A 22,213-nucleotide genomic window follows, 5' to 3' on the forward strand; every position below is an offset into this window, starting at 1 on the left:
CACCCGAAGCGAGGAAGGCGCACAAGCCACAGGGACGCCCCTTCCCAGACCCGGGACACCCTTCCCCTGCATCCTGCACGTTTTTCGTTCCCGTTCTTGCTCTCCGTGGCACTCTGGGGGGCGGCAGATGTTTCCACCCGTGTTCCAATCCAGCTTCTCTCCTCTTCACCCACAAAGAAAGGACTTTGTATTGGGTCCACCTTCTCTCTGCTTCCCATTTGGCCAGTGGAACTCTCAGCAGGTGATTTCCCAAACCATGTACTTGTTACTTGGTGAGACTAATAGGAGCCTCCAACGGGCCACGCAGTAGGCCAATTTCTGAGTGAAGTCCATGCTCTCCTGTCACATAGCGGTTCTCAGTACCGGAGGTAATGCCTGCAGTGTAGATCATCTAGCACAGTGACCGATGAATAATGCTCGATAATAACTCGGCTGTCACTTTTTGTTTATATCTGGGACAGATCGTGAAATGTAGATCATAAGACTACCCCTTGCGTATCGGTCTCATGCTAAATTCTGAGGATACTGGTAATAAGTAAAGGGATTCCTCCCCTCTCCTTCAGTTCTGTTTGCCTAAGCCCCTGCCTGTGTTTTTCTGAGTTCTTTATGCCTTTCCATTTCAGTTAGTCTTCTGGCACACAGCTGAGGTAAGGTATAAATTGGAAGGATACATGCACTCAAATTTTGTAGCTTTAGCTTTCTTATTGTTGACTGGACCTGGTTGAGGGTAAAGAATGGAATCGGCTGTTTTGTGTATTTGCCTCTGTGCCTGGAACTGGCATATAAAAGCCAGTCATTTCAAGTCATTGTCATAATCTGGTAAAGAATGTTTTGGCCCTTTAAGTAAACTGGGGAACTGAGGCTAAACCAAAGCAATAGTTAGCAATGATAGGACCCACCAAATCAGAGCCCAACCTTTTTGAAGCTGGAGGGCAAGATTCCAGGAGTTCAGGACCAGGTTGAGTCCTCTGTATACAGGTGGCACTGGCTTATAGGATTGCATAAATGATCAGATGAAAAAAGCAGTGACCTATTCATTGTTTGAGAGGAACAAATTAGATGAATAGATTAAATTGATATGTGATCCCCATTTTCTAGGATCACATAGGAGACAAATAAAACAAACACACTGGGCATAGTAAGCCACAGAGAGCCATGAGCAAATTGGAGGTGGAGATAGCTGAGTTTGGAGAGCTACTCAAAGAGATGACCTGCAAGACTGTGAGCTACTTTACAGAGTGGGTTAGGAGTGCAGCTGGAACATCGCCTAGGGCAGGGTGTCAGGGTGTCAGGGTGTGTGTGTGGTTTATGAAACAGTGAACTTCCTGAAGTCAAGGAGGATGATGGGTCTGTTACTCACAGAGTGCCTGGCAAATAGGCAGGACATGGTTGGTGCTGGCTGAAGGGGCACTATTATCGAATCAGTAACAGACTTCATAAGAAACCCTATTCTGCACCAGCGTTCCTTGACTTATACTCATTGTATTTAATTATTTGCAACCATCTGAGAAAGGTCAGACAATCTGACCAAGGTGCCTCACTGTGTAGCAGAGAAGGACTCACTTGCCCATTTGCTCTGGTCTAAACCCTGTGCCCATGTTCCTGTTCTCAAAGAGGAAAACGCTCAGTTCTCAGTCTCGTCTACCACTCAGGATGACCTTTCCTGGGGGGAGGGGGGTCCTGACCTCTTTTCCCAGGCCTGGAATCTCCGCTTAAGCATATCTGAAGCAGCGTGTCTCCTCTGAGAACACATGAAGAAGCCCCCTTTCCATCAGACGCTCGCTCTTCCTGTCAACAGCTTTTCTTTCTAGCCAGGGAACTCATCACAGGTATTTTCCAAAAAAAGAAAGCCAGGGGAATCACATTTCAGTCTGAATGTGGAGAGAAAACAAAGAGCAGGACTTCAAGCTAAGTCTGAATGGCCCCCTGGCCTCCTTCTCATGGAGTTGTTCACACGGTCCATAACCTCCTCTGGTATCAAATACAGTGTGCTTGTCTTTGTTACAGAAAATACTTCTCTGAGGGATTCGAGCAGAGAGCTATTGCCCGGTGACAGGCACAGTGTGTCTGAGAGGAAAAGATAGACATGCAGGACAAGAACCTTCAATTACCCTAAAGTACAGGTCACCAGCCCCTAGTGACTCTGTCCCAAGTGCAGGGCAATTTCCTTGGTCCAGCCTTCTAGTTTTTAGGATGCAAACCCTTTGGAACGGCAACAAACATGACTTCTGTGGGTGGCTGGGCAGCTGGAGGGCTCAGTATTTGCAACCAAATGAGAGGCTGGGATGCTGTGAACTCCTGTGATGTGTTCCGTTTTCAACCTGCCATTTCTGCGCTGATATATTTGTGTAATGGTGCCTGAGTTAAAAGCTCCATTCGGAGGCCAGCAGTTAGGCTAAAAAGAAAAAAATCTACCACCTAAGGGGCTGGGTGCAGTAAACATGCTTTCCCTCCTAGGGAAAACCTCTTATTTGTAGTTCTTCGCTAACCCAATTAAATGTTGAAGTGGTCACCCCAGAGCCTGCTTTTTATTTCCCCAGAAACAATCCAGCTAATCCATATTCAGTAGCTTCTAAGAAAAGTCTTATTCCAACCACTCATGAAGAAACCAGCTTCTTTGAATCTAGACAGAACATTTAGAAATCACAAAGAGCTGTCTTGATAGAAAATGCAAGAGAGTGATTCATTATTACCCTGGTTGGTTTGGGAGGGGAAATTCACTGGGATTAATGCATGTACCTATTGGGAATTTACTATGGCGCCATCAAGCTCCCAATTTACATTGGGAGACACCAAGCCACATCCCATCAGTTTACAAGTAGCTTGGGCACTACATTTACACCCAAACTAATTATAAAACAAAAACATGCATGCTGGGTCAGGTGGAAGAGAACTTTAATCCCGTTCCAAGCTGAGCAATTGTTAGTCCTAAAAGACTAAGTAACTGCTATTAAAAGGCACAAAGTCCCTTCTTAGTCCATTGTGTTATTAGCCTGCATATAATTATCACCACAGGACTCTTGATGCCAGGTAATCAAGACCTGTTCCATCCACCATACTTTTAACAAGTATGAGAGGAAACATTGGAAATTCTTATTAGTGGTAATGATACAGTAAACAAATGGGCACCCACTAATGTCTGTGGGAGGCTAAACTTAATGCAAATGTACCATATGCCTCCCCAGGCTAAGCTCATCGCAGCGTTCACTTTCACAGCATCAGCTCATATATAGTAACTGGTTGTTGTAATTGGAGCTGGGTACTTGGACAAGGTATATAGCCATATACAAGATGGCCCCTACATTAAGGTGTTTAGAGTTCACAGTCACATGAGATCAAAAGAGAAACACATTTCTTTCTGGTTGGTGCTTTTTCTTGGCCTCCCTTAACTTCATCCACTTCCATTGTTATGCACAAAATTCTGTCTGTCTTCTAAGGCTACATACCTTGTTTACTCTGTCTCCATCAGAGGCAGTGCCATGTTCTTCATTGGTCCATAGAAGTCACTTAAGAATGTGGGTAGATATAGGAAACTACCATAATGTAGTTAGGTTCTGCCCTTCCCATAACTTAGGTATGATTCGTGGTGTCCAGCTTTTTTCTGAACTCGGTTGACAATCATTTATCTTTTTAAATTTTACTGTGCCTATTCTTAAACACTCTAAGATGAAACATTTGTCTGGGTTGAAATGATGGTTTAAATTAGAGGCAGATGAGTTTATTTGCTTTAAAACTCTAATATTTTCTTATTACTGGGTATTAGCCATTTGAACATTGTCAGTTAAAGTCATTGAGAATTATATGTAGAACAGTACAGATTAAGGCTATCAAGCTGAGAATGGTGTATGTCAGGGGATGATTTCTTGGTAAGGTTATAGAAAAATGAGAAGGAGAGTTTAGTTTTGAGGAATAAGTTTCCAAGAGACCAAGGGAAGGATGGCAGTGAAATAGTAGTTTCAGAAGTACACTCAGTGAAAATGAAGAAGAAATAAAAATAACCAGCAAAGGGTAACCCAGCTACCATTGTACACAGGCACTAGTGAGAAGATAAAGGGATGTCATATCCTCTGTCAAGGGAAGAGGAGGGACTGCTGTGTCCTGTGAAGTCAAAGCATCTTTGCCATTTTACCATTACCTTAATCTGCAAGCTAAGTGTGACCATAAAACGTGTTTGAATGCAGAACTGATACAGAGTGGAGTTTTATCGATTGGTACTGTGTCACTTTGGCTAAACTGGAAGATTCTTTGGCATATTTCAGGAGTGCATGTGAATGCATGTGTGTGTATATGTGTGTGTGTATGATATGTGTACATGCACACTTGTGTATACATATCTGTGTGATGGTGCATTCACCCATGCATGTGTGCATGTGTGCACGTGTGTGTGAAGGCCAGAGGTTGACATCTGATGTCTTCCTCTATTGCTCTTAACTCCTCGTCTTCCTCCTCCTCCTTGTCTTTCTCCTTCTTCTTCATCTGATGTCTTCCTCTGTCATTCTTAACCTTCCTTCTTCTTCCTCCTCCTCCAACTCTTCTTCCTCTTCTTCCCCTCCTCTTCCCCCCCTCCTCCTCCACCTCCTCCTTCTTTTTCTTTTTTCTTTTTTTTATTCTCCCCCCTGCTCCTTCTTCCTCTTCCTTCTTCTTTGAGACATCGCCTCTCAGTGAACCTGGAGTTCAATGTTTAAGCTAGGTTAGCCAGCCAGAAAGCCCTGGGACTCTTCCTCTATCAGTCCTCTGCCTCGGTTGCAGACTTGCCACCCCAGGCTCTCATATGGGTACTAGGGTCTGAACTTAGGTCCTCATGATTGTACAGCAAACACATTAACCAGCAAAATTGTCTATCCTAGCCATAGGCTTGACCACTTTTCTAAGAATTTCCTTCCCTATATCATTCCAGATTAATGGTGACCCTAAGAAAAATTAGTACGACATTGAAAGTAAAGAAGAAGCAGTTGTTTGATGCTCTGAAAGCCAGGTGTAAGAACAAGACAGCATGAACACTCAGACACTGTCACTCACTTGTTGCCACACCTGTTAGCACGCAACAGCAGCTGGATTTGAAGTTCCTCCAAATGCTAGTAAGTAAGCCCTTCTAGTCACTGTTGACAAAGCCTGGAGGTGGCTAAACAGTCTATCACTGTGAGTTCCATTTTGCCCTGGTTTTCACACATGCCACACCCAGCTTCCAGCCTTTCTCCCTGATTGCAGCCCTGGCTGGTCTTAGGTGGTTTCAGGAACAACAGGCAATGTCACACATGGAGTATTTATAATAAACTCTTTATTCTACCTCACTCATAATTCCCCTGACTAATAAGTATATCTCACAAAAATATTCCTTGAATGTTAATACATGGAAACTGCTCCCCAACTTACAGGGGAAGCTGTAGCAAACACATGTGACTTTCCTACGTGGTATACAGAGGATTAGTTATTCATTGGACCTTAGAGCTTTGACCAAGTATGCATCAGATTTTTCTTTGGTGTATGTATGTGCCTGTAATCTGCCTGTTAGACTAGATCCTAGCATCTGCAGCAAGCATTCAATTGACCGAGGCACTTAGTGATTTTACATATGTTATCTTGTTTAATCCACCATACCTCTAGAACAGATATTAAATCTGAATTACTTCTCTCCATCTCCATGAGTCTGAACTGCCTAGTCTGCTTCTCTGGCTCTGTCTTTGTACTGCTCACCTGTGATTCAGTCTCTATACAAGAGTGAGCTTTTAAAACCAAATCTACAGCTTATATTCCTTTTAGATTTAAAAGTTCTCAGGTTTTTCTCATTGCAACTGGAACAAAATTCAACAGGCATAGAAAGAGAGCTCCCTTTTCAGTGACACTTGCTTTTTTATCCTAAAACTTTCTAAGCTAATACCTAGATGTCTTCTCTGCCTAGAATGTTTCCTGTAGTCCTTAGACAGGTGTCGTTGTCTCCAAGATCTTCCCTGGACATTCATGTCTCACCCTTCCCTTTGACCATTTACTCCTTGACCCCATTTTGCTTCTTTCAAAATTGTTCCTCCCCTCCACTCTGAAGAAACTTGCCTGAGGTGCCACAGCAAATGGCAGAAACAATATTCTGACTTGGGCCCATTTGGCTCTGTGGGGTGTGCTTTATCTATTATGCCCCCCTTCTGCCTTTCTTAGCTTTATTTTTCCTGCAGGTCTTCTATGCACCAAATAAATAAAATACCCCATAGGGCGTTAGAACTGAATGGAACATTTGATAATTAGCGATTTCCTTGTGTAGTCATTACAGTAAGGTGACGACTTAGCAACCTACTGATTGAGGTTTCACAGTATGTATTGCTCAGGTAGGTAGAACAGGGTATACATTGTACATCACTGGCTTACATCCTAGTGATTTCCAGGTATCTTGAAACAACAAAAAACCAAAAACCCTGGTTTTGCTTCAGTAGCCCTTGAGCTCTGAGTCTCAAGAACCTGACGGAAGCTGGATGTAGTGGGGAATGCCTGGAAATGTGTGACTGAGGAGGCTGAGGCAGGAGGAGCTAGACTAGCAGGGAGACCCTGCTGCAGAACAAAGAAAAGGGACTGAATTGTAAATGCCTTTTGTTTCCCTGTTTATCTACTTTGTTGTTGAGAACCCAAACCCATGATGTCAATTCTCTAAATTCTAAAACCAGGCAGAGGAATGCCTTTTAAGAAAATGTTTTTCAGGCATATGCCAAGAAAAGACAGGAGCCATTAGCATCTGATAACCAGAGACCTGAAAGTACATTTCCAGATCCGATGCTGCAGAGCCCTGCTTAGCAGATAAAGAAGCTGGGACCCTATGTGACTCACAGAGCAGGGCTAGAGCCACTGTGTGATTCACGTGCTACATCAGTCTGTCTTTCCTTTACCTCCTTTGGGCAAAGGCCCAGCAGGCTGACTTGAGGTTTCAGACAGTACAGAGAGCTAGTAGATGCATTGCCCTTCCTTGTGTGATAGTACTAATGCCCATACATTCATCCACACACTATGAACCAGTGCCCCACTTACCTGCCTGCAGCGACTAATCACTCTACCTCTGCCATCAGCACTCTTTCTTCTTATCAGAAGATTGTTTCTCAGAAAAGTGCTGTGTTTGATTTCTGCTTCTATGGTTCTATTTACAGCTTCATGTTGGGGCAGGCTAACGAGGTCTAAGTTACAGCATCTATACCCCATCAGGGTTAGAGACGTTGGGAGCTCAGAGGATTTCGGAATTGTTGTTACTGCCGAGGTCACAGACTTTCTTATCTCCCAATTTTGCAGATAAGTGATTCAGAGAGAAAGGGGAGTATCAGATAACTGTCTACATTGCTACTGCTAGGATGACAGCATGCAAGGCCCGATCCGAGGGCACCTGACTTCATGGTTCTGTACTTCATTATGCTGTGATGATAGTATAATGCAATGATATCATACTGACCCAGGAAGAGCATCTTCCACAATGGGAATTAAGAAATTCTATTTCCTTTTCAAAATAAAGGCCTGCCACAGTATCTGTCCCTAAGAAGAACAAAAGCAAACATAATATGTCTATGTCATTCTAATAATTTTATGAGAGTTAAGAGGTGGAAATATGAAATTTCTTGCTTTGGGGTTTAGAAAATGCTATTAGTTCTCCCTAGTTCATTTACATGATAAGTGAAAATGTATATATTAATGGTGTGCAACATAATATTTTCATATATTTATACTTAGTGAAATGATAATCAAAATGAAGCTAATTAATAGATCCATAACCTCACATAATTACCTTTTTATATGTGTATCAAAAATACTTAAGATAACTTATCTCAGCAGAGGTCAGGTATATAATAATACTTCTACTAATTATAGTTGCCATGCCATACAGATCTGTATAGCTTAATCATCTTGCATAAGATCTATGTACTTGCATAATATTTTACCCTTTGACTAACACTTCTCCATTGATATAAACATCACATCTTAGCAATGCTCTCTTTCTGTGAGATTGGAGATCTTAGGTTGCATGTGTAAGTGAGAACATACAGTATCGGTCTCTTTGTGCCTGACTTACTTCACTTGTCACAGTGTCCTCCAAGTTCCTACTTGGAGTGTGACAGGATTTCCTTGTATTTTTATAAATCAGACTGCTATTCCATTCCATATGTGTATGATGTTTTCTTCATTACATTCATTCACTAATGGATGCTTACTTTAATTCAATATTTCAGCTATTATGAGCAGTGCTTCAGTCAATGTAGAGGTATTGATATCTCTTTAACAAACTGATTTCATTTTCATTGGAGGTGTGTGTGGTGTGTGTGTGTGTGTGTGTGTACTCAGTGAGTTTATTTAAGGCTGCTAACATGAGCACAGTGGGAGTTGTTTACTGAAATATAACAATCTATCAGTAGCTATACCACGGACAATAACAACCTCTCCCATGGTATCCATTAACTAATTATGGACCTGGCAAGGGGAGCAACTCGTGAGTCCCCCTCTATGTATGATGAAATATTGACAAACCCAGCTTCTGTAAGTAATCACAGCTTCAGCGAGTTTGTGAGTGCAATGGCCATGCCATGCCCAGAAGACACCTTTGCAGGACACCTCTGCAACCTCTGACCCTTAGTGATATTTTTCTATTCCCCCTTCAGTGATGTTCCCTGAACTTTTGGAGGTAGTACTGATATATAGAATACCAGGTATGAGCTCTGTCCTGTAGAGTAGGCATCAAATCAAATGAGAGGGTAATTGGTTGCCACTATAATTGTCATGCCACCATTGCATTGTTGGGCATATCTTGCCAGCAAGTCATTACTGGAGTTAGCATAGTAAGACTGTTAAAAACTTTTCTTTTCCAGAAGTCTACATAACTCCTTTCAGCACCACAAAGTTAGACAGCAAGGAGGACTGTTTTAGCTCAGTTCCAGCTTGCAAAAAATCAAAATCTTGCAACCCCAGTATGTGGTGTCATCAGAAATAGGGTCTTATGATCATATCCTGGTGGACAAACAAGAGCATTGTTCATTTTATAAGGATTATGCCCAAAAATTCTATTACTCAGATAGATGTCAAAATATTTCCCTAGTGTTTAATAGTTCCAGGTCATAAATTTGACTCTTTATTTAGAGTTTTTGTTTTCTAAATAAGTAAGGATCTCATTTTACCGTTACTATATGTATATTTATATTTTACAATATAATTTATTGATGAGACTTTAATTAAAATTCTTCATCTTTGACTTTTGGAAAACTGATTATGCTTTCAGGAAGTTCTATTTCTATTTAACCTATGAATTTTTTGTTTTTGTTTTCATTTTGAAAAAAAATCATATTTCTCCTTTGGCACAACCCAAATGGCCTGGTGCCTCCAACAGATGCAGAAATGTAAAAGCCTTAAGTCCTCCAATTCCAGGTTATTACCCCTGGGAGTACTAGCTGTAATGCCAACACGGATATACTATTTTGATACTAAACACATTTCTCAGAAACTCAGGCAGCATGCCATTTCACGGAGCTAGTTCCCACGGTGTGGAATCCCCACTGCCGTCCTTCAGCCTAGGCTTTGTTGGCTGTGGAGAAGAATTGCTCTGTTTAGCATTGCCTCCCACACGTGTTGGGAAAAAAATACATTCACAAAATCCAAAAGTTATTTGTCTGTTGAGGCTTTCATCCCTGTGTAAATAACTTTCCCATAAGAAAATTCTGCTGTAGGTCAAAACCTGAGATGGGGATTTGTGTTCAAGTGACTTCTTGAGTGTTGTCGAGGAGAAGGCAAGTGAGAAAAACATATTAAAGCACAAAAAAAGATCTTAGCCTTAGATGATGTCTTAGTTCAGACATGGAGTATGCTGAGGGACCAATTACACTACAGAGTGACTCCCAGGCTGTGGTGAGGCGAGCTCACCTTTTGTAACCCTGACATTTAGTCAGCGATCAGGTGTGTGTGTGTGTGTGTGTGTGTGTGTGTGTGTGTGTGTGTGTTTATGTGTGGGTACAAAGCCTCCTGATCAGGTTGGCTCACACCTTATTCAAGGTCTCTTCTTTTTGGCCAAGAACAATTTTCAAAGAAGGGGATACCTGTCTATTATATTGGACAGCATCTTTCCCAGCATCCGAGGGCACCTGCCTAGGTTCAGTGGTTGGTAGAACAGTCTGAACAAGATACCAACCACAATTCTTATACAAGACATAAAATCTCTTAAACATGACTATTGGTTCACCAATCTTAGAGTTCCCAGAGATGCCTCACTATATATTCCTCTCCACAGACTCAATTAGTGAGTAAATAAAGGTAAAAATTATATAACAAAACAGTCTCATGGTTTATAGTAGCTACAACCAAAGTTGATATCCAAACACAGCACTCTATTTCTGTATTCTTCTGGCTTTTATCGAAATATATAACTTTGAATGTTACACCATAAATCATATTTTATATTCATTTATATTATATGATACTGCCACATAGTTCAAGCTTATAGAATGACCAATAGGTGGCACCAGAAACACCACACTTAACGGCAGCTTAGTTTGTGCAATATGTATTTATGTCCTAAAACTTCAGTCTCTTTCAGCATAGGTCTGCCATATTGAAAAGGGATTCATAACATTGACTCCAGCTCCAAACTTGGTAACTTACAGTTCAGCTATTTTGCTATTTGAGTTCTTTCTATGGAGTACTTTGAGTGGGGGTGGGGGTGGGGAAGGATGATAGGGCTAGTGAATTCAGAAAGAAAACATCTATTCATTAGCTACAGGAAGGAAAAACACTGGAGACCCGCATCCTTTAACTTTGAGGTCTCTTGAGTATATAAATGCTGAAGATTATTAGGAAATATTTGAATAACAGGATAAAAAAGTCAAGGATTCTGCTTCCAAAACATGAACTCTATTCTGCACTAAAAACAGACTTGGATGGCAACCAAGTCGTCCAAGGATCGCCCTTGCCGCTATCTGACCACAGGGTTCCACTCTGGAAAAGGGCTTTGAGTCTGGTGTTCATCATTTTCAGATTTGTTTCTTTTGAAGTTTGCACTTTATTGTTGATGAAGGGAAGTAAAGGAGGAAGGGCACTACCTCTTCCAGATTAGTTTCCTTTTTTGAGAAGTCCAGCTTCTAGCTTCTTTCTGAGAGCACACTATTTATTCTAAGGAGCAGGATGAGTTAGTGGGAAAAGTGCTGGGCTGAGCTGGGCTGCAGAGCACTCTGCATTTGCTGATACCTCCCTAACCATCACTTGACCTTCCAAACATATTAAACATTGGGATACTGAGTCCCAGTTACTCAATCTAGTTTCCATGACTACAAGGTCAAGGCTAAAGCTAGGATGTGCACATCGGCTTGCTCTGCAAGTGTGGATTGATCCTTTCCAACTCACCAGGCTTCAAGTTCATCCATAGCTTCAGGCACCTTCCTGCTAGAAATCAGCAGATTCTGAACAGTACGTGTGGAGTGCGATGTCTTGTGTACTGATTGGGACTGGAGGTGTGGCTTGGCACCAAGGTCAATAGGAAGGGAGGGTAAATCTCACTTTGATAACAGTCCAAGGTGGAAGGTGACACCGCTATTATACAATGTGTTAAACAGCCTGGTTCTCGTGTTTTGAGGGAAAAGCAAATACCAAGACCTGATTAGCCTTTCCTATACCTATCACCAGCTTATTATACTGTGAACATTATGTCTCTGGGAGCTTTGGAATGCCTTTCCAAACGAAATGATTCCAAGCTTTGGAATGCCTCTTTACATGGTATACACCCTGCCACCCTGCTAAGCATTCGTCTCCCTCTCTCCCTCTGAGACTCTGTTAGTTTTGCTCTGCTGTATTTACTCCCGCCGCTACTTTTACTGTCATTGCTACTATTAAAATGGAGCCTTATTATGTAGCCTAGGTTAGCTTTGTACATAGTTCTCCCGCCTCCTTTCTCCAAGTACTGGGATTCCTGGTGTATACTTGCTTTTCCCTTTTGACAGCACAGTTGACTGAATGGAGTTTGTTTTACTTTTTACATAAAAGCTAGAAACCAAGCCTGTGGCACAGGTCAACAGAAGCCAAGCCTGGTGGCAAAGGTCAATAGTCCTAAATACCAAGTCAGAACAATGCCAAATTCAAGGGCTTTCTGGGTTATTTAAGTACGTTTGAGACCAACTCCAGACACTTAATGTGATACTGTCTCAAAACGAAAATAAAAAAATATTGATAAAAAGGGTGGAATATGGAGCTCCATGGTAGAGTGATGTCTAACATACATGAGGCCCTGGTTCCATCCCTAGTACCAAAAGGAAAACACAGTAAATCTGTTCAAGGACACATGTACACTATTTTATTACATATATGTATGCATGTGTGTATGTATGTATGTATCCATATATACATATGTTATCCCTAGTACAAAAAAGGCAGTAGAACTGTTCAAGGACACGTGTGTGTGTGTGTGTGTGTGTATCTCCCCACATCATGAACAAGAAAAGTCAGGACAGAAAAAGAAAGGACAATAATCCTAACTTAGGATGTGAAAGGCCCTCTGCTACATCTATTAGATATCTTATCCCTTCATCTCTGAGATGGGAGCTGTGCTGTGTAACGGTTTTGTGGTCAGGAACTAGAGCCAGACAGACCTGGCTTCCCACCAAAGCCTTGATTCTGCCTTACATGTGACTGGACAAATCTATGTGACCTTCCTAAGCTTTGTTTCTCCACTGAAATAACATGCGTAACATTCTTGGTATTGCTCTAGAATAACTGCTCAGTGAAGGTTAACTAACATCATTGCAATCACTCCAATGAGCAGATCTTATCTACTTTATACTACTTGAAAAAATTCAAGGTCCTAAGAAGTTAGACAAAGTTAGTTTCAAGCCAGTTCTGATGTAATGTTTGGGCACCTGTTATTTCTTTTCCCCAAGAACTCATTTCTATCCTAAGAAACCATTGCCATTCCTCTTGCCCTTTATCCCATTTTGTTCTGGAACACATCGTATAAAGGTCAAAGGAGAACTCTGGAGTCAGATGATCTGCTCCAAGGTCTCTCTATGCTACCTACTAGCTGTGTGATCTTTGAAATTCTTTAACTATGTGGATTAGTTTCTTCATCTATCAAATGGTTGATAAAAACATTTGCCACTTGGATTCTGAAAAAAAAAATATGTTAACACAAAATGCTTATAGCATAGTCTGATGCAATGCAAATGTTCAAGTGTAAATTATTCGTGCTCTCCAGGGCTGGGTGGCTGGCTCTGATTTGTCTGGTTGAGAGCGTCCTGCATCCTTGTGCATCATGTTCGACCTAGGACAAGATCAGGAACACTTTCTTATAAAGATAAGATCCAATTTTTTTGGCTTTGTGGCTATGCCATCTCTGTGAATTTTATTCAGCACTGCTGTTATGGTAGAGAATCAGCCATAGGCAGTCCATCAAGAAATATCTATATTGTGTTCTAACTAAGTTGAAACTTAAACACTGGAATTTATTTGATTTTTCAGGTATTATTAAAATATTATTCATCATGAGTCCTTTTTGCAGGTATTTACACATGACCAAACATTTTATAGTTCATCTGCTATTGAAAAACAGGAGCCAGGCTGAAATGGGTCTATCATTGAATGCTTTCTGATTCCTGGTCTGAGAGGTGAACATATGACCCACAAAAGACAAAGTCCTGTTGGGATGGAATTTGTGCCTCTTCCTTTTCAGCCATGATTGTTGATGGAGAGAGAGATCTGACCTATGGTAGAAGAAAATGAGATGAATAGTAAGAAGAATCAGATCCAAGAAGAGCCATCTAATAGAGGAAGAGACACCTGGTCCTGCAGACTTTACCTCTAAATTAGCTCTATTTTGGTTCCATGTGCCCACACTTCTCCCTCACCCACTGATGGCTAAGTGAGATTTTTGTTCAGTATGATTCAGTTCTGGTACCTTGATATAACTTGTTCTCTTCACACTGTTCACAGTTATTAAGAAACCTTTACTTGGCATTTGCTTGGTACTCACCATGTGCCAGGCTGTTAGTACACGCTTTCCCATGTGATCTCTTTCTAAATGTGTTGACCATCTCAAGTTGGCATTGTGACCATAATTTGACCAAGAACACAGACATATTTGTTGCCAGTCCACTTATCCTTTTTAAGGATGTAGATGGACATTTCAGGTCCCTTTTCATGTCCACCTCAGCCTCCAAGGAAGAGAACTGGATGGGAAACTTTGTCAAGGCACACTTAATCCCTCTTCTGGGAAAAAGGGCATGTCCTGATCAGGAATCCTCAGTGCTCCCTTTGGCCCTTTTAGGCAGTGGGGAGTGGCAGTCCTGGAGTTTTTGCCCAGCTGCCTGGAAGAGAGTGGATGAGCAGCTGAGGCTGATAAACAGCCTGGGTTAATCCAGGTTGCAGCTTGTAGTTCTCTTGCAAGACCCATCAAGGATTTCCCTTCAGCAGTATCGCTTCACAGCAGTTGGCTGACTTGTGGGTCCGGACAGCCTGACTCCTGGCTGTGCGTGCGGGTAACTTCAGCAGGTAGAATGTGGTTAACCTGAGTAGACACATGTTGAGCTCTGAGGGGAGAACAGGAAAGCTTGCATACACAGGGCTTTTGTGACAGAAGCTGAGAAGGAAGTCAGGGGAAATAATTAATCCCCATATCCATTTAACAGTCCTCCTCTGGAACATCAGCTCTTTGAGTTTTGGATGGGAGTCAAAGAGCTGCCAAATTAATACTTTGTATTGGACAACTTCTGTGTCTCGTTCCATTTCTTACTAAAGTAGCTGTCATGGTTTATGCTAGGCACTTAACCTACATTACTTTTAATTATCTCAGCAGTTCTGCGGAGTAGATAGAAAATGTCGCCAACTAAAGAGATGAACAGAGGTTAAAACATAATGAAGACTGGGAGGGAAATCTGCCTCTGTTTACACAACGGTGGGGGAGGCTTGTAAAGGAGAGTAGAGGGCCCTGCTTTACTACTGTCAATTGCTCAGACAGGTCAAGACACCAGAGATAGAAATGAAGCTTCGGGACTACACCTTCTCTTAAGTTCTCTGACTGAAAGGAGCGAAGTTCACTACTCTGTGTTTGCTTGAGGTATCATCAGCACATGACTAATACCAGGCCCAAAGCAGGGGAATCAACACATTTGTGTTGATTGCATGAATCAATGGGTCCATGTGTCTGCTTTTAAAAAAAAATGTCAACACCGAGGTCATGAGCTTAAGTTCTTAACTCCACAGTTAAATTCTTTCTGGAATTCTCACCACTTTTGAAATAAACTTTTATTTATGTAATGTTTTAAATTGTGGTTTGTGTGGTATGCATGTGCGTGTGTGTGTGTGTGTGTGTTATGTGTGTGCATGTGTGTTATGTGTGTGGTTTGTGGTGTGTGTATGTGCTTGTATGTGTGTGTGGTGTGTGTGTATGTGTGCTTGTGTGTGTGAGTGTGTGAGACAATGTGCACATGAGGGAAACAGTGACCAGCAAAGGCCAGAAGAGGGTTTTGGATCTCCTGGAGCTGCTGCTACTGGTAGTTGTGAGTCACACTACGTGGCTTCTGGGAACTGAACTCTACAAGGGCAGTGCATGGTCCTAACTACTGAGCCACCTCTTTAGCCCCCATAGTGCTTTGTACTGCAAGAGAGTAGAAGGTTTCCCAGTTTACAGGTTACTAGTAAGGTACTGGCTTACTTAATGTAACCCAAGTGTCTGCAAGAGTTATGCATCTTCCAAAAGTTACTCTCATAGGCCTTCTGCTCACTCAGCTTTTGTGTGTGTGCGAGAGAACAGGTGCATGAGCATGCTCACGCATGTAGAAGCAAGAGGAGCCATCCACCATGACTTTTGAGACAAAGTCTCTCTCTTGACCGGGAATTAGCCACATAGGTTAGGATGGCTAGCCAGGGAAGCCCAGGATTCTGCCTGTCTGCCTCCTCTTCAGCCATGGAGTGCCAACATGTCCTGTCTTTTTAAATGGATGCCCGAACTCGAGCTATCACAGTAAATTTAAATGAATTTTTGTTTTTAGACAAGCTTTCAATAGGTTACCTTGTTTCCCAGGTTAGATCCAATTCCTCATTTTCTGGCCTTAGCCTTTCAGATAGCCAAGGGTATAGGCCTGAGCCACAGTGTCAGCCCTGGAACTTCTGGAGTATTAAATAGAGGAAAGAATCTGACTCCATGGTTTTCATTCAGGCTAGTGTGTGTGTGTGTGTGTGTGTGTGTGTGTGTGTGTGTGTGTGTTGAACCTTAAGTAGACAGTTACCAAGTTTTGTCTGCTGAAAAAGTTAAACAGAGACCCTTACAATGCAGGCCTTTAACAGGGCTGGTATAAGGCAAGAGGGAAAATTTCAGACAGCAGTGGTAGGGGTGGGGGGGAAAGCTGGAACTTTGCCTAGTCCTTGCTTCACAGGCAGAACCCCGGCCCAGTTCCCTTTTGCTTGCTCTGTGGGGCAAGGCTGCATTAGCAAGCTATAAATTCCACCAGTATAAGTATGAGGAATGTGGAGATGAATGTGAGGAAGTCTTTATTCCAGAGGAAAGGGCATGATAGTGGGCCAGCTGGAGATGGAAGACAGAACAGCTCCCAAGTGTGAGCCAGCAGAGATTTGAAATTAGAATCTCGGCTCAGCCTGCATCTGGATTTTAAGAACTGGTTGTAAGTGATAGGGCTGACGAGTAACTGGAAATAAGTCTTCAGAGACCTGAGGTGACACGGGATTGATTTGTCAAGAAAAATTATTAGTGTATTTATCTGATCATTTGAGACAACCTGTCCCTCTGGAAAGAAAAGCATTTTTGGAGGGAATTAAACTCAGCAAAGAAGATTAAAAGTAGCAGAGGGCCCATAAAGATGAGCAGACAGTCAAGTATCCAGAGACAGCCATCTGGGGTTGCCATCAAAGGCAACTTGATAGAGATAGGGAGTGTAAGCAATTGGCCTACTGTCCCGTGTATTGTAGGTGATGTCCTCTCTTCAGACAAATGATTCCTACTCTGGAACTAACAGAGAAGGATCATTTTCCATTAGGAAATGAGTTTTAGAAAGGAAAACTGTTGACGACTGTTTAGAAGATGTGTGCTAGCTGAACATTTGCTGGAACTTATAGAAGGTCTCTGGGTTCTTGGAACGTTAATAGAATGGCCTCTGCTCTTCCCCACAGTTTGACTAAGTGTAAACAAAGGCTTATGTATAAAGGGAAAAAGAATTTAAGGGCAAAGATCCACACCGAAGCTTGCTTTGAGTGGAAGGATTTAAAACTATGCTATTTAGGGAGCTGAAGAGATGGCTTGGCCATTCAGAGCACTTGCTATTCTTGCAGAGGACCTGGATTTGGTTCTCAGAATCCACATCTCAGCTTACTTGTAACTCCAGCTTCAGGGGAGCCTATGTCCTCTTCTGGCCTCCATATGTACCAGGCATACACGTGGTACCCATACCATGTATTCCTTCTATACCATGTAGACATTCATGCATACACATAAAATTATAATAGTTTAGAAACCCACCAAACTGTTTTCTAGACTTCACCTTGTCACAGAGTACATGTGTAACATCGCACATCCATACACACTAGCAGCACTTGTGCCTCCTACAGCAGTACCAGACCACATAGTAGAGGTGCATGCACATAGTTACATTGCAGGCATCTTTCTAAGTTGTTCTTAGGGAGCTGCACAGGTGACTAGTGATTAAGAACACTTGTTACTCTTCCTAAGGACCCAAGTTTGGGTCCCAGAATGTTCCTAGCAGCAATGCACATTGGAGCCCAGCTACAAACATGCAAAGGACCATCAACAATAAGATGGATAAAGAGTGATGACCAATGTATAACTTACCAGGCACAATATGTATGAAGCAAGCAAATACTGTTTGGTTCTTTTAGAGCTAGAAAGGATGCCTGGTTCATCTGTGTTTGTTGGTAAAAGAATGGAGGTGATGTGGAATGGGGGCGGGGAGAGACTGAGAGGAAGTGAAGATGTGAGGGATTTCTGGGGCGCTGGTTGCTTTATTCCTTGAGCTAGAGGCTTATCTAAGGGCTGTATAGTGAGTTGCACATGCTGGAAAGTGGGTCTTTCTGATAGCTCTTACATTTCAGTGAAAAAGCCAAATATGGAGGCAGGCATTGTAGCACACTCTTCCAGTATGCAAGAGACTGGGGCAGGAAGATTGAGAGTTTGAGACCATACTGAACTACACAGCCAGCTTTAGGGTAGCCTGGTGTCTTAGGGTTTCTATTGCTGTGAAGAGACACCATTGCCATGGCAGCTCTTAGAAAAGACAACACTTCATTGGCTTATAGTTTCAAAGGTTAAGTCCATAATGTTATGGCGTGGCGTGAAGCATGGCATCGTGCAAGCAGCCACAGTGCTGGAAAGGGGCTGAGCGCTTTACATTTAGACCCTTAGGCAGCAAGAAGAGACTGAGACTTACTTCCTTCAACAGTGCTAAACCTACTCCAACAAGGACACAACTCTTTTTTTTTTTTTTTTTTTGGTTTTCGAGACAGAGTTTCTCTGTGTAGCCTTGGCTGTCCTGTAACTCACTCTGTAGACCAGGCTGGCCTGAAACTCAGAAATTCACCTGCCTCTGCCTCCCAAGTGCTGGGATTAAAGGTGTGTGCCACCACGCCCAGCTCAGGACACAACTCTTAATAGTGCCACTCCCTATGGACCAATGGGGGCCATTTTTATTCAAACTACCATACTTGGCTTACACAACACAGTTTTGTCTTAAAAGAATAACAGCAGCAAAATGGAAACAATTCAATGGGTGGAGGGCAAAACAAACTATGGTTCACCCATCACATACTGCTCCATGATGAAAAGAAATAAATTTGTAGCCGGGCGTGGTGGCGTACGCCTTTAATCCCAGCACTCGGGAGGCAGAGGCAGGCGGATTTCTGAGTTTGAGGCCAGCCTGGTCTACAAAGTGAGTGCCAGGACAGCCAGGGCTACACAGAGAAACCCTGTCTCGAAAAACCAAAAAAAAAAAAAAAAAAAAAAAAAAGAAAGAAAGAAAGAAAGAAAGAAAGAAAGAAAGAAAGAAAGAAAGAAACTTGTATCTTGGGTATTTTAAGTTTCTGCCCCCAATGAAGGAGCAAGAGAAAGTACCCAAGGAGCTAAAGGGGTCTGCAACCCTATAGGTGGAACAACAGTATGATCTAACCAGTACCCCGGAGCTTGTGTCTCTAGCTACATATGTATCAGAAGATGGCCTAGTTGGCCATCATTGGGAAGAGAGGCCCCTTGGTCTTGCAAACTTTATATGCCTCAGTACAGGGGAATGCCAGGGCCAAGAAATGGGAGTGGGTGGGTAGGAGAGTGGGAAGGGGAGGATATGGGGGACTTTGGGATAGCATTTGAAATGTAAATGAAGAAAATACCTAATTTTTAAAAAAAGAAAAAAAAAAAGAAACTGTGGATGTGGGCAGCATGGTTGGAACTATGGCTGGAAAGATGACTAAGCCATTAAAAGCACTTGCTCCAGTGCCAAAGGACCCAGCACCAATGTTAGGCAGTTCACAACTGCCCCGAACTCCAGCTCCAAAGGGCTCCAACACCCTCTTTTGGCCTCCTCAGACACCTGCAAACATATGGCATACACACATATACACAGACACACACATAAACTCACATACACATAAATGAAAGTAAAAAAAACAACAACAAAGAAACAAATGTGAATAGAAGTTACGTATTTGGATTGAAAGAGACCATGAAAAAGAGTAGAAAATTGATTTATTTTTGTTACGTAAAATGGGCTTGAGAAGCTGAGTTTAAACCCAAATGCCATCGTGAATCACCTGTACACTGTGGGACGTGGTTTTTTCAATGCCACAATTTTCTGGTCTCTAAACGTTTCATCAAAGTATTGATTGATTGAGATTGAATGATGTATATTAAATGCCTAACATATATGAGATTTCATAGATTCTCTATGTTATGATTTTTTTTTGAGAAATATCTCTCTTTGTAGTACACACTGGCCTGGAACTTACTATATAGCTCAGGCCGGCTGTGTTATCCTTAAGGCTAAGCCTCCTGCATATTAAGACCTGAGATTTGGCTTATGACTCTTATTAAGTGCTGGTCTTGTTAAGTGCTGGTCTAGAACTTAACCAGGCATGTGGTATGGTAAATGCTGCTGGTGGATAGACAGTCATTGTCTTGATCAGACAGACTAGTTAGTTAGGAAAGCTAACTAGAGACAGAATGCCTCCTCTTGCCCCCCTGGGAAGTAGCTGAACAACACAGAAGGGAATCCAGTCCATGCAAAACAGCCTGCTCTTAACTGGACTTAGATCCACCTGGGGAAGTAATTTTGTTTTGTGCAGAGGACACAGGGAATGGGTGCTTTTTTTACAGCATTGAATGCATAGGCGGAACAAGCCTTGGCCAGGATTCCTCCTCAGTTAACTCTGGAGCAACCATAGCACCACCAGAATGATGTTCTGCCAGAAACCTCAAAGTTAGGGTGGTGTCACTCCGCCAGTTCACCACAGGAGATTGTACCAAAACCATGGGCAGGAGCCCACAGCGAACAAATTACAGGACAGAGAACTGAAAGTCCAAGCACTAGCAGAATGTGGAAGAATCTCTCAGTGTTGCTCACTGCTGAGAGAAAACTAGCTACACAGGGGTGTTCATCAGTAAATACTATGGCAGGGTAACAAAATTGCTATAAGCTTGCCAGAAAACTTATAAAATACCCAGATATTTGTTTTTCTAGCCCAAGGGTCTACTGGTTCCTTCTTAATATTTTTCTGCACATTATATCTTTTTTTGGAGGCAGTTCTATTTTTGTGTTTAATGAGTTCCTAAAAATTTTATATGAAATATTTAAAAGTGAAATAATAACCTTACCTATCACATGAGGAATTTTATCCCCAAGAACTAAGCAAATTACACATTTCCCAGGAGTCATTATACATGTTTTAATCTCAAGTTAAAAATAGAAACCTGAATGCTGTATCATATATTTGATTATTTAAAATGTAAAAGCAACATGAATAGGAACAACAACAACTACCCAGACTAGAGGCTGTGGAGGTGGCTTGGGGAGTGTGTTCAGTGAGTCAACACGTGGACCTGGATTTGAATCCCCAGCACACACTTACAAAGTTGATCCTGCTCATGGCATATCTGTAACCCCGAGTTACTGCAGGGTAGGGGTTCTGTGTGTAAGGGGTGTCGGTGTGGAAACAGGCTGGCCAACCAGTCTAGCTGAAATAGAGAACTCTGGATTAAGTGAGAGACACCCTCTCTCAGAAAAAAAAAGTGTAAGAAGAGAAAATAGAGAGAGCAATATAGATCCTCGACGCCGTCCTTCTTTTGCATGTTCATGCACAGGCTAGCTATTTGCTTGTATATGCATGTGCACATACCTGTGCAGGCCCTCCCCCCACCCCCATGCACACGAAAATTACTTATTTGTAGTAATTTTCTACTTCAACTTCTGCCTGTTCTTGGCCAACTTGTAGCACTTACATTCAGTTTGGTTGACCCAGATACTGGGCGAACATATGTACAAGTGCTGAGAACACAAGGACAGGATTAAAAGGGACCTGAGTCAATCCATTGTGGCTATAACTCTCGAACCTTCTAGAACAGCAAAGCCAGTTGTGTGCCTGACCTCTCACCATCACCCCTGAGTAGCCCCAGCTCACAGCAACAGGAGCCCCAGACCTTCCGTAGAAACCACAGTAGAAGAGTTCTCCAAGTATGTGACCCTCTGATATTGAAGGAATAGTGATATCTAGGGAGAGGGCTGAGGCAAATGAATATAAAAGATTCTAAAATGGATTAATAAGAAACAATTAAAAAATACATCTTTGTTAAGAACAAAAATCCACTGAAGCCCTGCCATACTAAAGTAAAGCCATTTTTCTTCTACAATGAGGGGATAGTGGAAGGCGGAAGGGAAAGGCAAACCCAGCAGCCGGCTGTCCTGTGCCCATGCTTTCTAAGTCCCTCCCTCGGTCAAGTTCTCCATGCACTTAGACTCACACCACAGGGACTCTTTCTTTTAGGCCAGCGACCTTTAGGGAAAAACAAGTCTGAACAGGGAGCCCATGCCAGATACCTAAACTTATAAAACTGACAGCTAGGTTCGCCAGGCATAAAACTGAGAAGGAACAAGAACAGACTGAGCAGAGGAAACAGAAAAGAGACTGAAAGAACTACTGATTCGTGAACAAGGAGGTATGTAAGGCCATCGCACTCATAAAACAAAAATAGGAGCAGTCACAACCCAAGCCTGCCAGA

General features: G+C 42.3%; 1 protein-coding gene across 1 annotated transcript in view; it reads left to right on the forward strand.

Annotated features, from left to right (window-relative positions):
- The window catches only part of Tmem135 (transmembrane protein 135), a 262,399-nt gene that overhangs the window by 687 nt on the left and 239,499 nt on the right, over positions 1 to 22,213 (forward strand). Inside the window, exon 2 of the mRNA XM_021167719.3 lies at positions 4,898 to 5,078. Within this exon, the coding sequence (XP_021023378.1) occupies positions 5,073 to 5,078 (6 nt within the window). The 5' untranslated portion in view covers positions 4,898 to 5,072. The remainder of the gene's footprint in view (positions 1 to 4,897; positions 5,079 to 22,213) is intronic.

Source organism: Mus caroli, unplaced genomic scaffold (assembly GCF_978045245.1).
Source record: "Mus caroli unplaced genomic scaffold, Mus_caroli_1 scaffold_8, whole genome shotgun sequence".
Taxonomy (NCBI): domain Eukaryota; kingdom Metazoa; phylum Chordata; class Mammalia; order Rodentia; family Muridae; genus Mus; species Mus caroli.